This window comes from Erythrolamprus reginae, chromosome 8 (genome assembly GCF_031021105.1).
Source record: "Erythrolamprus reginae isolate rEryReg1 chromosome 8, rEryReg1.hap1, whole genome shotgun sequence".
Classification (NCBI taxonomy): domain Eukaryota; kingdom Metazoa; phylum Chordata; class Lepidosauria; order Squamata; family Dipsadidae; genus Erythrolamprus; species Erythrolamprus reginae.
The window spans coordinates 27,501,978-27,518,569 of record NC_091957.1 but is presented as its reverse complement, the minus strand read 5'-3'; the positions used below and the strand labels follow the sequence as shown (position 1 = coordinate 27,518,569).

Here is a 16,592-nt window from a genome sequence, read left to right as displayed (position 1 = left end):
GTCTCATACCAAGGGTGGTGGAAAAAATCCTGAAGGAGAGAGCGGAGGTGTTGATGGTGGCTCCACATTGGCCACGCCGCCCGTGGTTCTCCAACCTGGTGGGACTATCGGTGTCGCCACCATGGAGGATCCCAGACCAGATAGTGTCACTCACCCAGGGGAGCTTACGACATCCAGATCCCCAGTGGTTTCAACTGACCGTCTGGCACTTGAGCGGCACAGACTACGACACCTGAAACTGCCAGAAACGGTCATCGACACCCTGCAGGCGGCAAGGCATCCATCGACATCTTGGATCTACCAGACAACGTGGGCAGCCTTTTGCAGTTTCTGCGATAAACAACATATAAACCCTAGAGTGGCGTCAGTAATTACCGTCTTGGAATTCCTGCAGGCAGGACTGGAGCGGGGATTGGCGCCTAACACTTTAAAGAGGCATGTGGCAGCTCTTTCAACCATGATACAAGTGGCCGAGGTGCATTCCTTGGCCTATCACCCTTGGATAAAGGATTTTATTAAGGGAGCATCGAATAAGCATTCGCCACCAGTTCGGAGGTTTCCGTCATGGGACCTCGCGCTGGTCCTCAGAGCATTAACAAAACCACCGTTTGAACCATTGAGGTCCATACCATTGAGACTACTTTCCATCAAGACAGCCTTCCTAGTGGCTATTACGTCGGCTAGGAGAGTGTCGGAGTTGTCTGCTTTGTCGGTGAGACCTGACCTTTGCATCTTCTATCCCGACAGAGTAGTGCTGAGACTAGACCCTTCCTTCATACCGAAGGTGAATACGGACTTTCACAGACGACAGGAATTGATTCTTCCTGATTTTTGCACACAGGGCAATCATCCGTCGGAGTTGCGCTGGCACAAGATTGATGTGGTCCATGCGGTTAAGATATACATCAGACGGACAGAGAGCTTCAGGAAAACGGAACGACTGTTTATTTCCTTTGCAAAGGATAGAAAGGAACTTGGCATATCGTCTACCTCTATTAGTCGTTGGATCAGAGACTGTATTGCGGAAGCGTACAAGGCACGTAACCAAGCTGTGTCAGCTGGATTGACGGCTCACTTGACTAGGAGCGCGGCCACATCAGCGGCCTGGACTACGCAGGCGTCAATAGAGGACATTTGCAGGGATGCAACGTGGTCGACGCCTTCGACCTTCATACGGCATTACAAGTTGGACTCCTTTGCTTCCGCCAATGCTGCCTTTGGGAGATGTGTTTTACAACGAGTTTGCTCTCCCCCAACGTCCCTGACAAGTTCCTTTCCCTCCCATGGGCCTTGAATCTTTGGTATATCCCATGTTGGACTCTCCTTCCAGATGCAGTGGAGAAGAACCGTTGTACCTACCTGAACGGTCTTCTCAGTGCACTGGAAGGAGAGTCCAAACCCGCCCAGCATTGTTATAAGTCAGGGACGCCGGGGTGGGAAGTTATGTTCATTATTACCTGTTGTTAAATAAAACTTGGTTATCCTCTTACTATGGTTTTTCGTTTTTAAAACTGGCTCATGGGGAGAGCAGAGGGGGGCGGTGCTCAATTAATATGTAAATTTAACTCAGTCTCTACCAATAGGATTGGTGAAATACCCATGTTGGACTCTCCTTCCAGTGCACTGAGAAGACCGTTCAGGTAGGTACAACGGTTCCTCTCCTGGATGCGCTTCACAATACTCCAAAATGACCAATACCGTCCTTGTACAGTTTGAGATTTGTCTAAGTGGTAAGAAGCCACTTTGATCCGTATTGATAATTTTATTTTATTTTTTAAATGTTCTTTCTACTAGAATCAACATAAAGATCTTGTAATCTGCGTTCAGGAGTGATATTGGTTTATAGTTCTGTATTTTTTTGTTTATCTAGACCTTCTTTCAATATCACTGTTATATATGACTTTCTCCATGAGTCTGATTTTTGCCTGTTCTAGTATTTAGTCATATATTTCTAATAAGATAGGTTCAAATGTTTCCTTATTCCCTTTATAAAATTCTCCTGGAAGGCCATCTGGACCTGGAGATTTATTATTTTTTTGTTTTTTTAAGGCTAGTTGAATTTCCTGTATAGTTATTTTCTCATTTAACATTTGTTTATCAGGGTCATCTATTTGTAATGTATTGTTTTCTAGTATATATCTTGTAATTTTTGGAATTTCTATTAATTCTTCCTTATATAAATTTTTGTAGTAATCCTGTATTATTTCTTTTTTCTGTTGTTCTGTATGCTGGGTTATTCCATTTTTATCTTCTAGTTGATATATCAGTTTTATCACTTTTTGATTTTTTGGGAAAGCCATCTGCCTGGTTTATTGGCTGTTTCGAAATAATTTTGTTTTGTTTGTTTTATGTTTCTGATTAATTCTTGTTGATCGATAGAGTTTATTTTGTGTTTAGCATCCCTCAAAAGTTTTAGAGTCTGATTGTTTGTTGGATCTTGTTGGAGGTTCTTTTCTAAGCTACTGATTTTATTTGTATAGTGGTTGTATTCCTCCTTCTCTTCCTTTTGTTTTTTGGCTGTGTATGCTATTGTTTAATCCTCTGGTATATGCTTTTAGAGTATCCCAGTGTATTTGTATTGAGGTGGGTTGTTTTTTGTTTTCCACCAGGAATAATTTTAATTCTTTATTGATCATCTCTATATAATTTTCGTCTCAGAGTAGGTTTGTGTTTAGCGACCATCTCCTGTATTCTTTTTTTTCTCCTTGCCAAATAATCTTTATCGGGTTGTGGTCAGCCCACGTATTTGGTTCTATCTCAATCGATTTTATTTTTTTATACATTCCTTTGTTTAACCATGCCATATCTATTCTAGAAAAGGAGTTCTGTGGTGTTGAATGAAAAATGAATTGTTTTTCTTTTGGGTGTGTTAGTCTCCAGATATCTGTGAGATCCCGTTCTTCTGTCATTTTGTTAAATGTGATGGGTAGGGTGGACCTTTTTATTTTACTTTTATTTCCTGTCTTGTAATCTATATTTGGGTCCACGATCCCATTATAGTCTCCTATTATACAGATGTTTCCGGAGTTAATTTGAAATAGGATTTCGTGTATTTTTTTTGTAAAATGGTTTCAATTTTTGGTTTGGGGCATATATATTAACTATTAATATTTTCTCACCTTTCATTTCTATTTCGGTTATGACATATCTTCCTTTTGAGTCTGTTTTTATTTCTTTCGGTTTTAGTTCTTTTTTCACATAGGTGGCCACCCCTCTTTTTTTTTTTTTTCATCTAATGATGTATACAGTTCTCCCAGTTTGGGGTATTCTAGATATTTTTTATGTGCTGATTTGATGTGCACTTCTTGCAGACAAATTATTTGTGCTTTTTGGCTCAGAAGTTTGGAAAAGACCTTTCTTCTTTTGTAGTTGTTGTTAAGACCATTGATATTTATTGAGATTAATTTAATTTCTGATAGCATTTAACTAAACAAAAGAAAAGAAAGGTGGTTTTTTTCCCTTTTAGTTCTGTTTCGTTCGCTTGTTTATTTGGTTTTGTTTTGTTGCTATTTTTTTAGTTATTTATTCGCCGCCGCTGCTGTTTGTGATCTAGTCTTGGTTCCTTCTTCTTTTCCTTTTTCACCTTCTCTCTCTTCTAGTGTTATTTCTTCCTGTCTTCTTTCTGTTTGCCTGTCTGTTTCTATTTCGTCTTCTTTACTGGATTCTAGTCTTTCCCCACTTTCTGATTCTAAATCTAGACTGCAGATTAGAGAGAGAGTTTATTTATTTAGTTAGTTAGTTAGTTAATTTCTATTTTTTAAAATATTTTTAAAATATTTATTAAAATATTTTTATTGATTTTTTACAATATAAACACACACACAACATAAAACAAGTGTTTTGTGAATTGTGCCCACCACCAGACAAACATTCATATCCCACCACCAAATCAGGGATGTTTCTTGTATAAACCATTTTAATCCAAGAGCAAAGTATCTAGTTACATATAAAGTGATTCCAATTTGTTTCTTGTAGCTTGGTCTCAGATTCTACTCGCCATATATCGTCTTACCTTGTCCCATCGTCCCATCAGTTGTCGCAAGTCAGTTTCATTAACCAAATTCATTCTTTTATCCATAATCTCAAATTTAATGTGGTCCACCATGTACTGGAATTTTGCATTGTCCATTTTGTCGCATCCTTCCAACCCAAGACTATTACCGCCTGAGCGTTTTCTATCGCTGCTTATTTTATTTCTCTAAATTCTCCCATCGCATTACTTTTGACTAATATTGCCATTTCCTTAGTAATTATCCATCGTATATTTAACATCCTATTAATATCCTCTTGCACTTTTTGCCAAAAATTCTGCACTACCGGGCATTCCCAAAACATATGCATAAACACTCCTTTATCTTGGCACCGATGCCAACAGATACAGTCATACCTCGTCTTACGAACCTAATTGGTTCCCAGGGGAGGTTCGTAAGACGAAAGGTTCGTAAGACAAAACATTGTTTCCCATAGGAAACAATGTAAAGTCAATTAATCCGTGCAACAACAACAAAAAACCCTGCAAAAAAAACGCTGCCGCCCGGCTGTCACCTTTTAAAACAGCCCGGGGGCTTCTCAGCGGCTTCCCGAACGCCAAACCCAAACTTCCGGGTTCGGCATTCGGGAGGCCGCCGAGAAACCCCCCGGCTGTTTTAAGAGGTGACAGCCGGGCTGCGGGGCTTCTCAGCAGCCTCCCGAAACCCGAACCCAGAAGTTCGGCAAAAGTTCGGGGTTCGGGAGGCTGCTGGGAAGCCCCGCAGCCCGGCTGTCACCTTTTAAAACAGCCGGGGGACTTCCCAGCAGCCTCCTGAAGCCGATCACCAAACCCGAACTTCCGCGTTCGGCTTCGGGAGGCTGCTGGGAACCCTCCTGGCTGTTTTAAAAGGTGACAGCCGGGCTGCGGGGCTTCCCAGCAGCCCCCCGAACCCAGAAGTTCGGCAAAAGTTCGGGGTTCGGGAGGCTGCTGGGAAGCCGCGCAGCCCGGCTGCCACCTTTTAAAACAGCTGGGGGACTTCCCAGCAGCCTCCCGAAGCCGAACGCCAAACCCAAACTTCCGCGTTCGGCTTCGGGAGGCTGCTGGGAAGCCCCCCGGCTGTTTTAAAAGGTGGCAGCCGGGCGGCGCAGCTTCCCAGCAGCCTCCCGAACCCGAACTTTTGCCGAACTTCGGGGTTTGGGGTTCGGGAGGCCGCTGGGAAGCCCCGCTGCCTGGCTGTCAACTTTTAAAACAGCCGGGGGGCTTCCCAGCAGCCTCCCGATCGCCGAACCCGGAAGTTCGGGTTTGGCGTTCGTAAGACGAAAAAAGTTCGCAAGAAGAGGCAAAATTTTTCTGAACCCCGGGTTCATATCTCGGGTTGTTCATAAGACGAGGGGTTCGTATCTTGAGGTACCACTGTACCTGTAACATTCTGCTGAAAGTATTCAAGTAAAACAGGTGTGTAATACCACTTATGTAATATTTTCCTTCTCATTTCCCTAACTCTTGTATTCTTAGTTTTCCTTATATTCTCCACTATATTTTTCATCTCTTGCACCTCTACTTGTATCTCACTTTGCCACCATTTAGTCCTTGGATCACATCCCCATCTGGCTGCCCTAACATCTTATATATATTACTTGCTTGCGCCTTGGTACCCTCACTTTTTTCTCTTATTATTTTCTCTAACTCTATCTCCTCCCTAAATAGTGCTTCTTTATTCTCCCTTTCCTTCAGATATTTACATATTGCATTTATTTGTAGCCATCTTCCCTTACCCAACCACCATTCTATATGATTTCTTCTTGGCCTCCCATCCTTCTCATATAACTGTTCTATCTTAATTATCCCTCTTCCCTTCAACTCTCCTATAACCCTATTTAGATTTGTTTCATTAACTCTATTTATTACATAAACGAGGACAGTTTTGATTTATATAATCCTATTTTCCCTGCCATTTTTTCCAAATTTCCATAGTCCCTTTCATGGGACCTATTAATTTATCTATGTCACTCCTATTCCACCTTATAAAAATTAATTCTCTATTCTTCATCCCATTTATCTCTTTTTCCAATTTCACCCATTTATTTTTGAATAATTGCAGCTCCATTAATCTTTCAATTTGAAATTCTTCTCTATACAACTCCAAACAAGGAATTCCCCATCTGCCCTCTTTTTCATTCGCTATTAACCACTTTTTCCTTATTCTCAGTCTCTTATCTTCTTCAACCCAATAATTAAGTTTTTTATCCCACTCCCTAAACTTGGATGCTAATAAAGCCCCTGGCAAGACCTGAGACAGGTACATCATTTTGGGAACTCATCATTTCTAATGCTCTTATTTTAGCCATTCTCCTTAGCCTTTTCTCTTTCCAGCTCCTCATCTGTTTCAACATTTTCCTCCATATTTGTCTATAATTCACCACCTCGATTTTCGCTGGGTTTCTCAATAACCAAATTCCAAAATATTTAATTTTCTTTAATCCTAACTTCAACCCTGATTCTTTCCTAATTTCTATCTGCTCTCCCAGACCTGTATTTAAACACATAATCTCTGATTTTTCCATATTGACCGACAATCCTGATTCCTGTTTAAACTCTTGCAAAATATTTCTTATGCCTTTAATCATCTCCATCGGGGTCTGGGTCAGTATAATTGCATCATCTGCAAATAGGTTTAGTTTCATTTCTAATTCCCCTATTTTATATCCTACCCAAGTATTATCTTGTCTTATCTTATTAGTTAATGTCTCTTGCTATTACAAATAACATTGGAGATAAAGGGCATCCCTGCTTGGTGCCATTTTGCATTTTAATTCTCTGTGTTCTTTGTCCATTCAACCTTATATACGCTTCATTCTCTTTATAAATCTCTTCTATAATTCCACAAAATTTGTCCCCCATATTTAATTCCTTACATAGTTTGTATAAATAGGAATGGTTAACTTTATCAAAAGCTTTATAAACGTCTAATTTCAAAATTCCCAATTTCCTTTTAGTAACGGTAGCATAGTGCATCACATTTATTACATTTCTAATTGGTTCACTTATCTTCCTACCCTTCACAAACCCATATTAATCCTCTTTGGTATTAATACCGAATTAATATTAATTAATTATTAATATTAATACCTCAAAGGTATTCTACCTTTGGTAGAATATTTTTGAGTCTATTTGCCAATATCTTCATAAATATTTTATAATCTTGATTTGCCAAACTAATAGGACGGTAGGACCCAGGCTCTCTTAAATCTTGATCAATCTTTGGGGTGGTAACAATCTCTGAAGTCTTCCATGTCTGCGGGATATCATAAGTTAACAATATATTATTAAACAGTTTCCCCAAATGTGACAACAGTTCATTCATATAAGTTTTATAAAATTCTCCTGTAAACCCATCCAGGCCCTGTTCTTTGGCTTGTTTTAACCCTTTAATTACTCTAGCAATTTAATCTTGTGTAATTTCTGCATTCAATATTTGTTTATCTTCTTCACTTACTATTTTCCCAATGTTAAGGACTCCTATATTTACCTGCTCCTCTTTATACAAATCCTCATAATATTTTCTCATTATCTTCTCTAGCTGCTCTTTACCATATCTAATCTCTCCACTAGGGTCTCTCAGTGCTAATATGCATGATTTTTCTTTCCTCTTCTTGAAATATCTTGCCATTTGTTTTATTGATTTTCCCCCCAGCTCAATATTTTTTGTTGCATCGTCATTCTCATCTTATTCCATTGGATCTCATCATACACCTTCAATTGTTTCCTTTTCAATTTCAATAGACTATTCCAATCCCTACTCTTAGTTAATCTCATATGGTCTTGTATCAAATCTATTTCCCTTATCTTCCTCTCCCTTTCTCTGCCCCACCTCTTTCTGATATCTACTTCCATACATATACATTGTCCCCTCATATAAGCCTTACATGCACCCAAACAATTGATTGCTGAATATCGCCCACATCATTAATTCTAAAATATTCACATAACTCTGTCTGCAATTTATCTTTATCTTTTTCACTAGAAGTTACAACTGCATTATATCTCCAAATTCTTTGATTACATTCCTGACCTATTTCCCATTCTGCTAGTAGTGGGGCATGGTCTGACAACCAAATACTTTTTATATCTACTTTTTTAACTTGTATATTCCTCACCCAATTCATTAATATATAGTCAATGCAACTAAATATATATCTTGCCCTGCCAAATGAATGAATGCACGATGTTTGAATCTGTTTGTTTAACTTTGAACTATGCAGATTTTTAGATTGTAATTTTACTTAGATTTCTAACATGTTATATTACCTTTGTTGTAAGCCACCCTGAGTTTCAGGAGAAGAGCGGCATAAAAACTAACTAACTTACTAGTCTTTAAAACTTTACGGAAGGCAGGGAGAGTAGGGGCGATATGGATCTCCGGGGAGAACTCGTTCCATAGGGCCAGGGCCACCACAGAGAAAACACTTCCCCTAGGCCCCACCAGGTGACATTTTCTGGCCGACAGGATCTGGAGAAGGCCGACTCTGTGGGCCTGACTGATCACTGGGATATGTGAGGCAGAAGGTGATCTTGTAAGCAATTTGGTCCAATGCCCTGTAGGGCTTTATAGATCATAACCAACATAACCAATATCAAAGAGAGAGAATTTCAGAGAGAGAGAGAGTATGTCAAAGAGAACAAACTGTGATCTCTAGCTCCCTCTAATGGCAATCTACAACACAATCAAACAATCAGAAATAGCATGCAGTTAAAGCTATATACATTAACACAGTTAAACCTCCATACATACATTGTTGGTTTATATATTGCCAACCCAACTGTGTGAACAGAATCCTAACAAAGGTGACGCCTCGAAGCTCTGATCAGAGGAGCTTTACGGATCCTAACTTCTTGGACTGCTATGCTGAAGCAGAGATTTATCTGGAAATGAACTTCCCTGTCCTCCATCTGAATTAAGATTCAGAAACGCAGCCCCCTGTGTCTGAGCAGGCTGTGGCATTCTTCTTTCTCATGGGTGGGTGAGTGGGTGCCTTCCCAATTCCCAGAGCGATCAGCATCTGACTTGAGATCGTCTGCCCTCAGGAGAAGACCAAAGCTGCCACTCAAGAGTTGGCCACCATGCTGCTCTCCACGCCAGCCCCTTCCAGCGTCCAGCAGCAGACGAAGAGCCTCCTGGCCAGCCTACACGCCAGCCGCTCTGCTTACCACAACCACAAGGTAAGCGAGCCAATTTCCTTTCCGACACAGCTTCTGGAGGATTCCCTCCGTTGGCCCCAGAGGAATTCAGAACACTTGCAGCATGGTCTTGCCTCAGTTTCAATAGAATCAATAGAATTCTTCATCGGCCAAGTGTGATTGGACACACAAGGAATTTGTCTTTGGTACAGATGCTCTCAGTGTACATAAAAGAAAAGATACATTTGTCAAGAATCATGAGTTTCCATGTGCAACTGGACTCTCCAGATTTTCTCTGGAGACATTTCACTTCTCATCCGAGATGCTTCTTCAGCTCTGAAGTTGCCTCTTGAAAAAGCAGCCCTGACCTGGATAAATGAGAATGTCCATAAACATTTGATTGATTGATTGATTGATTGATTGATTGATTGATTGATTGATTGGATTTCTAGGCCACCCTTCTCCTGTGGACTCAGGGCAGCTTACCTAGCAAAATCAATATGGTACACATCAGAGAAACCCAATATGAACCTATAAACAGTATAAAATCAAGTCTAACTCCCTCCCCCCATACTACGGAGGTTGCCCAGAACGTAATGCACCACATTTTTTTTTCAACGATTTTTTATTGAACACAATGAGACACACAAGAAAGATGATGTTTCTTCTATACTCCCTTGTTTTCCACGTAATCTCTGTCCCGTTCTATGGCCTTCCTCCAGCGAGACACAAAGATATGTAAACCCTGTTGGTACCACTCCTTGTTCTGGTCACGAAGCCTTGGAGCTCTGCCGAACCGTGTTCTAATGGCCTCACCCTCTGTGCCCAGCGACTAACTGTTCTTCTGTCAACTGCAGATTCTCCATAAACTGTACACAAACGTTTGTGAATGTTCCCAACAGTTTCTTTCTCTGCAATGAGAACATGCTGCTTGTAACGTACATCACTTACAGGCGCCATTTCAAAACACTGCTGCAGCAACGCTATCTGTCTCAAGAAACACAAAATGTACACACACACTCCTGACAATTCAAATAATGTATATCTAAAGTTTTGCATTCGTACCATTACTGTAGGCTGAGAAAAAAAATGTGGTGCATTACTTTCTGGGTGACCCTCGTAAAAACATTAAGCTAACATTTGTTCACAATAAGGCATTCATAGCATCGACCAGAGAACGGGGCAATGCTCAATGGCCCCAAGCATGCTGGTAGAGGTGTATTTTTAAGGCCATACGAAAGGCCAGGAGGTGGGGGCAGCACAAATCTCTGGGGTGAGCTGATTCCAAAGAGTCGGAGCTGCCACAGAGAAGGCTCATCCCCTGGGTCCCTCCAGGTGGCATTGCTCAGCTGATGGGACCCGGAGAAGGCCAACTCTGAGCTCTAAAAGGTTGCTGGGATACATGAGGCAGTATGCGATCCCATAAGTAATTTACTGATAGATCCATACAGGCACAGAAGAAGCAAGACCAGTTCTGAGGTTTTAGCATGAAAAACAGCACAGTTAATTTGTCAAGAATTAGCTCAATCCTAGCTGATATTCCATTATGTTGCCATATTAAACAGTAATGAATGCTGAGTCATGGGGAGTAAACTACAACCTGATTGGGCCAGAGCAATATAAAATGCAAAGCACTTTTACAGTGTGTGTGGTGGTGTTTTAGATGGTTGTTAGTTGGCGGGCTGAATCAGTTTGAGTGTGAGTTAAGTATTATTATTTTTTTTTGTAAATATTTTTATTGATTTTTTAACAATTTTTATATCACACAACATAAAACAGTGCATAGTGAATTGTGCCCACCACCCCGATACACACACATTCCCCACCACCAAATTGGGGGTGTTTCTTGTATAGTCCACTTAACCCAAGAGCAATATATCTATTTACATATTATAGAGTGATTCCAATTTAATCCTTGTAGCTTGGTCTCGGATTCTGCTCGTCATATATCGTGAGTTAAGTATTGAGTTAGAGCTGTGGTGTTGATACTGGCAGAGAAACCTGGATTCGTTTAGTATCTATGTGTAAGTAAGCATTACTTACATAGCTAAAGTAAAGTTTTTTCCTTTAAATAGAAGACTAAGAAGATATTTTTGCTTGCGCGGAAGACTAAAACTGTTCACTAATGTTTTTCTACAAAAGTGTCTTCGTTATTTATCTGAACTGGATACTGAATTGCTACACTATAAATTCTGCCATCTAGATACATCCAGCTGCTGCCTATCTCAATATATCTGGACATAATTCCCCCTATTCCCCATGTGGGCCACCCATTATCCAATCGCGTGGCCTTGAAGTGTAAGGATTTTCTCAGGCTGCCAACAGCTCCCATATACAGTGGTACTTCTACCTACAAACGTCTCTACTTACAAACGTTTCTAGATAAGAACCGAGTGTACCAAGATTTTTTGGCCTCTTCTCAAGAACCATTTTCCACTTACAAACCCGAGCCTCTGAAACTGTAACCGGAAAAGGCAGGGAGAAGCCTCTGTGGGGCCTCTCTAGGAATATCCTGGGAGGAAACAGGGCTGGAAAAGGTGGGGAGGAGCCTCCGTGGGGTCTCTCTAGGAATCTCCTGGGAGGAAACAGGGCCAGAAAAGGCGGGGAGAAGCTTCCGTGGGGCCTCTCTAGGAATCTCCTGGGAGGAAACAGGGCTGGAAAAGGCAGGGAGAAGCCTCTGTGAAGCATCTCTAGGAGTCTCCTGGGAGGAAACAGGGCCGGAAAAGGCAGGGAGAAGCCTCCGTGAGGCCTCTCTAGGAATCTCCTGGGAGGAAACAGGGCCGGAAAAGGTGGGGAGAAGCCTCTGTGAAGCCTCTCTAGGAATCTCCTGGGAGGAAACATTCCCCTCGTCCTGCTTTCGTTTTTGTTGTCAAGTTGAGAGTAGAGGTGCATTGCGAGTCAGCCTTGACAGCACCCCTGCTGGTGCTGGTGTCGTCTTGTGGCATCGGGTAATTGTGAGGGAGGGGACTCTGATCCAGCCCCTTTCCTTCGGCACCGCAGGACCAGGCCCTGTTGAGCAAAGCCATCCAGTACCTCACCACCTCGAACAAAGAAGGGAAGGACCTGGAACCAGAGGTCTTTCAAAGACTGGTCATCACGGCCCGCTCCATCGCCATCATGCGGCCGAATAACCTGGTCCATTTCACGGAATCAAAGTTCCCATCTCTGGAATCAGGTAGGGCAAAAAAATCCTTCCTTTCCTTGCACACACATCCCCACAAGCCCAGCTTTCTCGCCACCCTCCTTTCTTTTGAGAACAGGGTTTGGAGGCTTGGGATGGGGTAGGCTTCTATCCGTTCAGCAAAAAAAGTGCCTTCCCTTAAACTTTTCAGAAAGCATCGAAGAAGGGCAGGAGGCCGTGAAGGGCCCCGAAGGAGGGGAAGGCTGCAGTTTTATTATCCAGCTGGTCAACCATTTCTGGAAACTTCACGCCTCAAAACCCAAGAACGCCTTCCTGGCACCTGCTTGCTTGCCAGGTGGGTACCGTCTTTCTTGAGCAGGGATCAGACATGGCTGCCGGGGTGGCAGCAGCCGTACAGAGTGTTCCATGCCGCCCACATGGCCTCTTGCCAGGCTTCGCGCCCAAAATATTTGGCCAGCTGAACTGTTCATGCTGCTTTTTATCTCTGGACCCTGTAATAGACTCTCTCCTCCAAGCTCCTCTTAACAGCCCCCTCCTTCCCTTCCTCCCTCTCTTTCCTTCCTTCCTCCTGCCCTCTCTTTCCTTCCTTCCTTCCTTCCTTCTCCCTTCTTTCTTTCTTTCTTTTTCTCCTTTTTTCTGTCTCTTTCTCCCACTCTCTTTCTGTCCTTTCTTTTTCTCCTTTCTTCTCTTTTTCTCTCTCCCACCCTCTTTTTTCTTTTTGTCCTTCTCTCTCTTTCTCTCTCTCCCACTCTCTTTCTCTCTCCTACCCTCTTTCTTTCTTTCTTTCTTTCTTTCTTTCCCTCTTTTTCTCTCCCACCCTCTTTCTTTTTCTCCTTTCTTCGCTCTCTCTCTCTCTCCCTCTCTTTCTCTCTCTCTTCCACCCCTTCTTCCTTCCTTCCTTCCTTTCTTTCTCTCTCTTTCTCTCTCTCCCTCTTTTTCTCCCTCCTTCCTTCCTTCCTCTCTCCCTGGAGCAGAAAGGGCACCTAGCCACCACATACAGGATTCCTACTTTCCCTGAGCTCTCCTCCCCCTTCATCTCTGTGCCGCAGGGCTGACCCACGTCGAGGCCACTGTCAACGCCCTCATAGACATCCTTCACGGATATTGTATCTGCGAGCTGGATTGCATCAATGTCGCCTCCAAAATCTACATGCAGATGTTGCTGTGCCCGGTACGTTGTTTCAGGGCTGGGCTGGGCTTCGTTCCCAAGCGACCAGGCCATGTGCCACGTGGTCTTTGTAGAAGGGCAGGGCGCACCCCCACACACACTCTCCACTCAGCAGGAGCAGACCCCAGAGGGAGGCCTGGCTTGTCTCTTGCACCCTCGGCTGTTGGTTGGCTGTGGCAGGGTGCATCTAAACCTGGTGGGAGTTGGCAGCCTGGTAAGGTGGAGAGGGTAGAAAGGGCTGTCTGCTCTTCCTCCACCTGGAGCAGCCAAAAGAGGGGAGACAAAAGAAAAACAACGACCTCAGCTAGCCAGACACTCCTGTGGCTGCATGGCCTGGATTCCTGCTGGGTCTCAGCTCCCATAATCCCCAACCGGAAAGCACCAGACTAAGCTGTACAGAACCACAGCTTCCCGTTTGCCCTCTTGTTGCCCAGGCAATAAAGAGAGCTAGTCTGCATCCGTGAACAAACCAAGTTCGGCTAGGTCTAAACGACATGTGAATGTGGCTAGAAGGTTTCTCTGGAGGGCTGCATACTCTGAGCTTTTCGGGCAGGAGGATCTGAAGCTTGAGTCCCTTAAGAGTTCATTCCTGCCCCTCCCTCCCCCAGGCCATTGCCCCCCACACACCACTTCTCCCCCAAACACATTTTTGATTTGCCCCTTTGCCTTCCAGGATCCGGCTGTGAGCTTCTCTTGCAAGCAAGCGCTGATCCGGGTGCTGAGGCCCAGGAACAAGAGGAGACATGTGACCTTGCCTTCTTCCCCTCGAAGCAACACCCCTATGGGTAAGGGGCAGCACTAGTTTGGAGCCTGGGAAACCTCACTGGAAACCCCACTAGGGAGGGTATCTCAGGTTTCCCTTGGAGGAGACCCCAGAAGCATCTCAGGAGGGCCTTATCCTCCTTGCTGGGACTGGAGAAGTTGTCTTGCCCCATCCACGTTCCTTCTCTTTTTCCTTCCTAATGATTAAGCTTTACTAGATAAGTGGTCAAAGCAATGGAAACTGCAGTTTAATGTTTTCAAATGTAAAACAATGCTCTTGGGGAAAAGGAATCCTCAATCTAAGTATTGCATTGGCAGTTCTGTGTTAGCAAAAACTTCAGAAGAGAAGGATTTAGGGGTAGTGATTTCTGACAGTCTCAAAATGGGTGAACAGTGCAGTCAGGCGGTAGGGAAAGCGAGTGGAATGCTTGGCTGCATAGCTAGAGGTATAACAAGCAGGACGAGGGAGATTGTGATCCCATTGTATAGAGCACTGGTGAGGTCCCATTTGGAACTGTGTTCAGTTCTAGAGACCTCACCTCCAAAAAAATATTGATAAAATTGAATAGGTCCAAAGACGTTTTACAAAAATGGTGGGAGGTCTTAAGCATAAAACTTATCAGGAAAGACTTCATGAGCTCAATCTGTATAGTCTGGAGCAGTGTTTCCCAACCTTGGCAACTTGAAGATATTTGGACTTCAACTCCCAGAATTCCCCAGCCAGCAAAGGCTGGCTGGGGAATTCTGGGAGTTGAAGTCCAGGTATCTTCAAGTTGCCAAGGTTGGGAAACACTGGTCTGGAGGAGAGAAGGGAAAGGGGGGACATGATCAAAACATTTAAATACATTCAACGGTTAAATAAGGTTCCGGAGGGAAGTGTTTTTAATAGGAAAGTGAACAAAAGAACAAGGGGGCATAATCTGAGGTTAGTTGGGGGAAAGATCAGAAGCAACGTGAGAAAATATTCTTTGACTGAAAGTAGTTGATGCTTAGAACAAACTTCCAGCAGATGTGGTTGGTAAATCCATAGTAACTGAATTTAAACATGCCTGGGATAAACATATATCCATCCTAAGATAAAACACAGGAAATAGTATAAGGGCAGACTAGATGGACCACGAGGTCTTTTTCTGCCGTCAGTCTTCTATGTTTCCCTCTCTCTCCCCCCCTCTCATTCTCTCTCTCTCCCTCCCTCTCATCTCTCTGGCTGAGCTACGCAGGACTTTTCTCTCTCTCTCTTTTTAACATCCAGGAGACAAAGATGATTATGACGATGACGATGCTGATGACAAGATGCAGACACCTGGCCTGCCCAGTGGGGAGGACATTCGGCAGGAGAGCCAGGAGCCAAACGAGGTGGACCACGGAGACTTTGAGATGGTGGTGAGTCCCCCAGCTGACGAGGGAATCTGGGCCTGCCGCTCAGCCTGGAGAAGAACTGGGGCATCGGGATGCTTCGTAGGGGTGTGTGTGTGTCTTAAATTTAATGATCACTTAGAGGGGGTCATAGTGTATATAGCTATTATCAGAATTTGTTGCAAAAATCAAGTCCAGAAAACATACATAGGTAACTAATTCATGAGAATTCATTAACTTCTCTTTATATACGTAATAGCACATGAGACACACACACACACATATATATACAATACTTACAGTAGATTCTTCCAAAATGGTAGTAGTTACAGGCAAAACACAACAGAGATGAATTTCAGTTTTAATTCAGCAGACAGACTATTTTGCAGCTTTTGCACAGAGTTAGAGCTGAGCCATGGCCAGCCTCCAAACTGTTTCAGTTTCCAATCAGTCCCCATTGGCTGACCTGTTACCATGTCTCTCCAAACAGTCCCCATTGGCTGCTCTAGTTGCCATGCCCATTCATTGGCTGATCTATTCCAATCTACGAATATTCATACTCTGACACGCTCCCCCCACCCCCGAGGTATAATGTGGGATGTGTCTAATGAAACTGCCTCCAATCTTTTGGACCCGGGGACTGGTTCCGTGGAGAGATGTTTTACCCCAGACTGCAAAAGGTGTGGTTTTGCATGCTGCCTGCATCCTGCAGGTGGGGGCTTGTCAAGAAGTGCGCAGAATGACCCTTGAGTTATCAAAGACATGCACATAGGAATGTGGAATTCCAGCAGATATCCAGGAGATATGAGTAATTATTCAGTCGTACAAAACAGATATGCTAATATGTTCAATTAGTGTTTACTTTAAAAATAGCACAGTCAAGTTAAACAGTTTGATCATGAACATTCAAATCAGTCAATATCTCTTAATACAATAATATTATTATAAGCCTGTCTTTTTCTTACATATCAGACATACATTACAGCTTACAAATACAGTGGTACCTCATCTTACGA

General features: G+C 43.0%; 1 protein-coding gene across 7 annotated transcripts in view; it reads left to right on the top strand.

Annotated features, from left to right (window-relative positions):
* The window catches only part of UBR4 (ubiquitin protein ligase E3 component n-recognin 4), a 211,101-nt gene that overhangs the window by 89,540 nt on the left and 104,969 nt on the right, over window positions 1-16,592 (top strand). For 4 of the 7 annotated variants that reach the window (XM_070759464.1, XM_070759465.1, XM_070759466.1 and 1 more), the window contains exons 51-56: window positions 9,056-9,190; window positions 12,149-12,323; window positions 12,481-12,624; window positions 13,340-13,461; window positions 14,132-14,243; window positions 15,473-15,684. In XM_070759464.1, the coding sequence (XP_070615565.1) occupies window positions 9,056-9,190; window positions 12,149-12,323; window positions 12,481-12,624; window positions 13,340-13,461; window positions 14,132-14,243; window positions 15,473-15,684 (900 nt within the window). The remainder of the gene's footprint in view (window positions 1-9,055; window positions 9,191-12,148; window positions 12,324-12,480; window positions 12,625-13,339; window positions 13,462-14,131; window positions 14,244-15,472; window positions 15,685-16,592) is intronic. The other 3 variants (XM_070759469.1, XM_070759468.1, XM_070759467.1) reach the window with 1 other exon arrangement.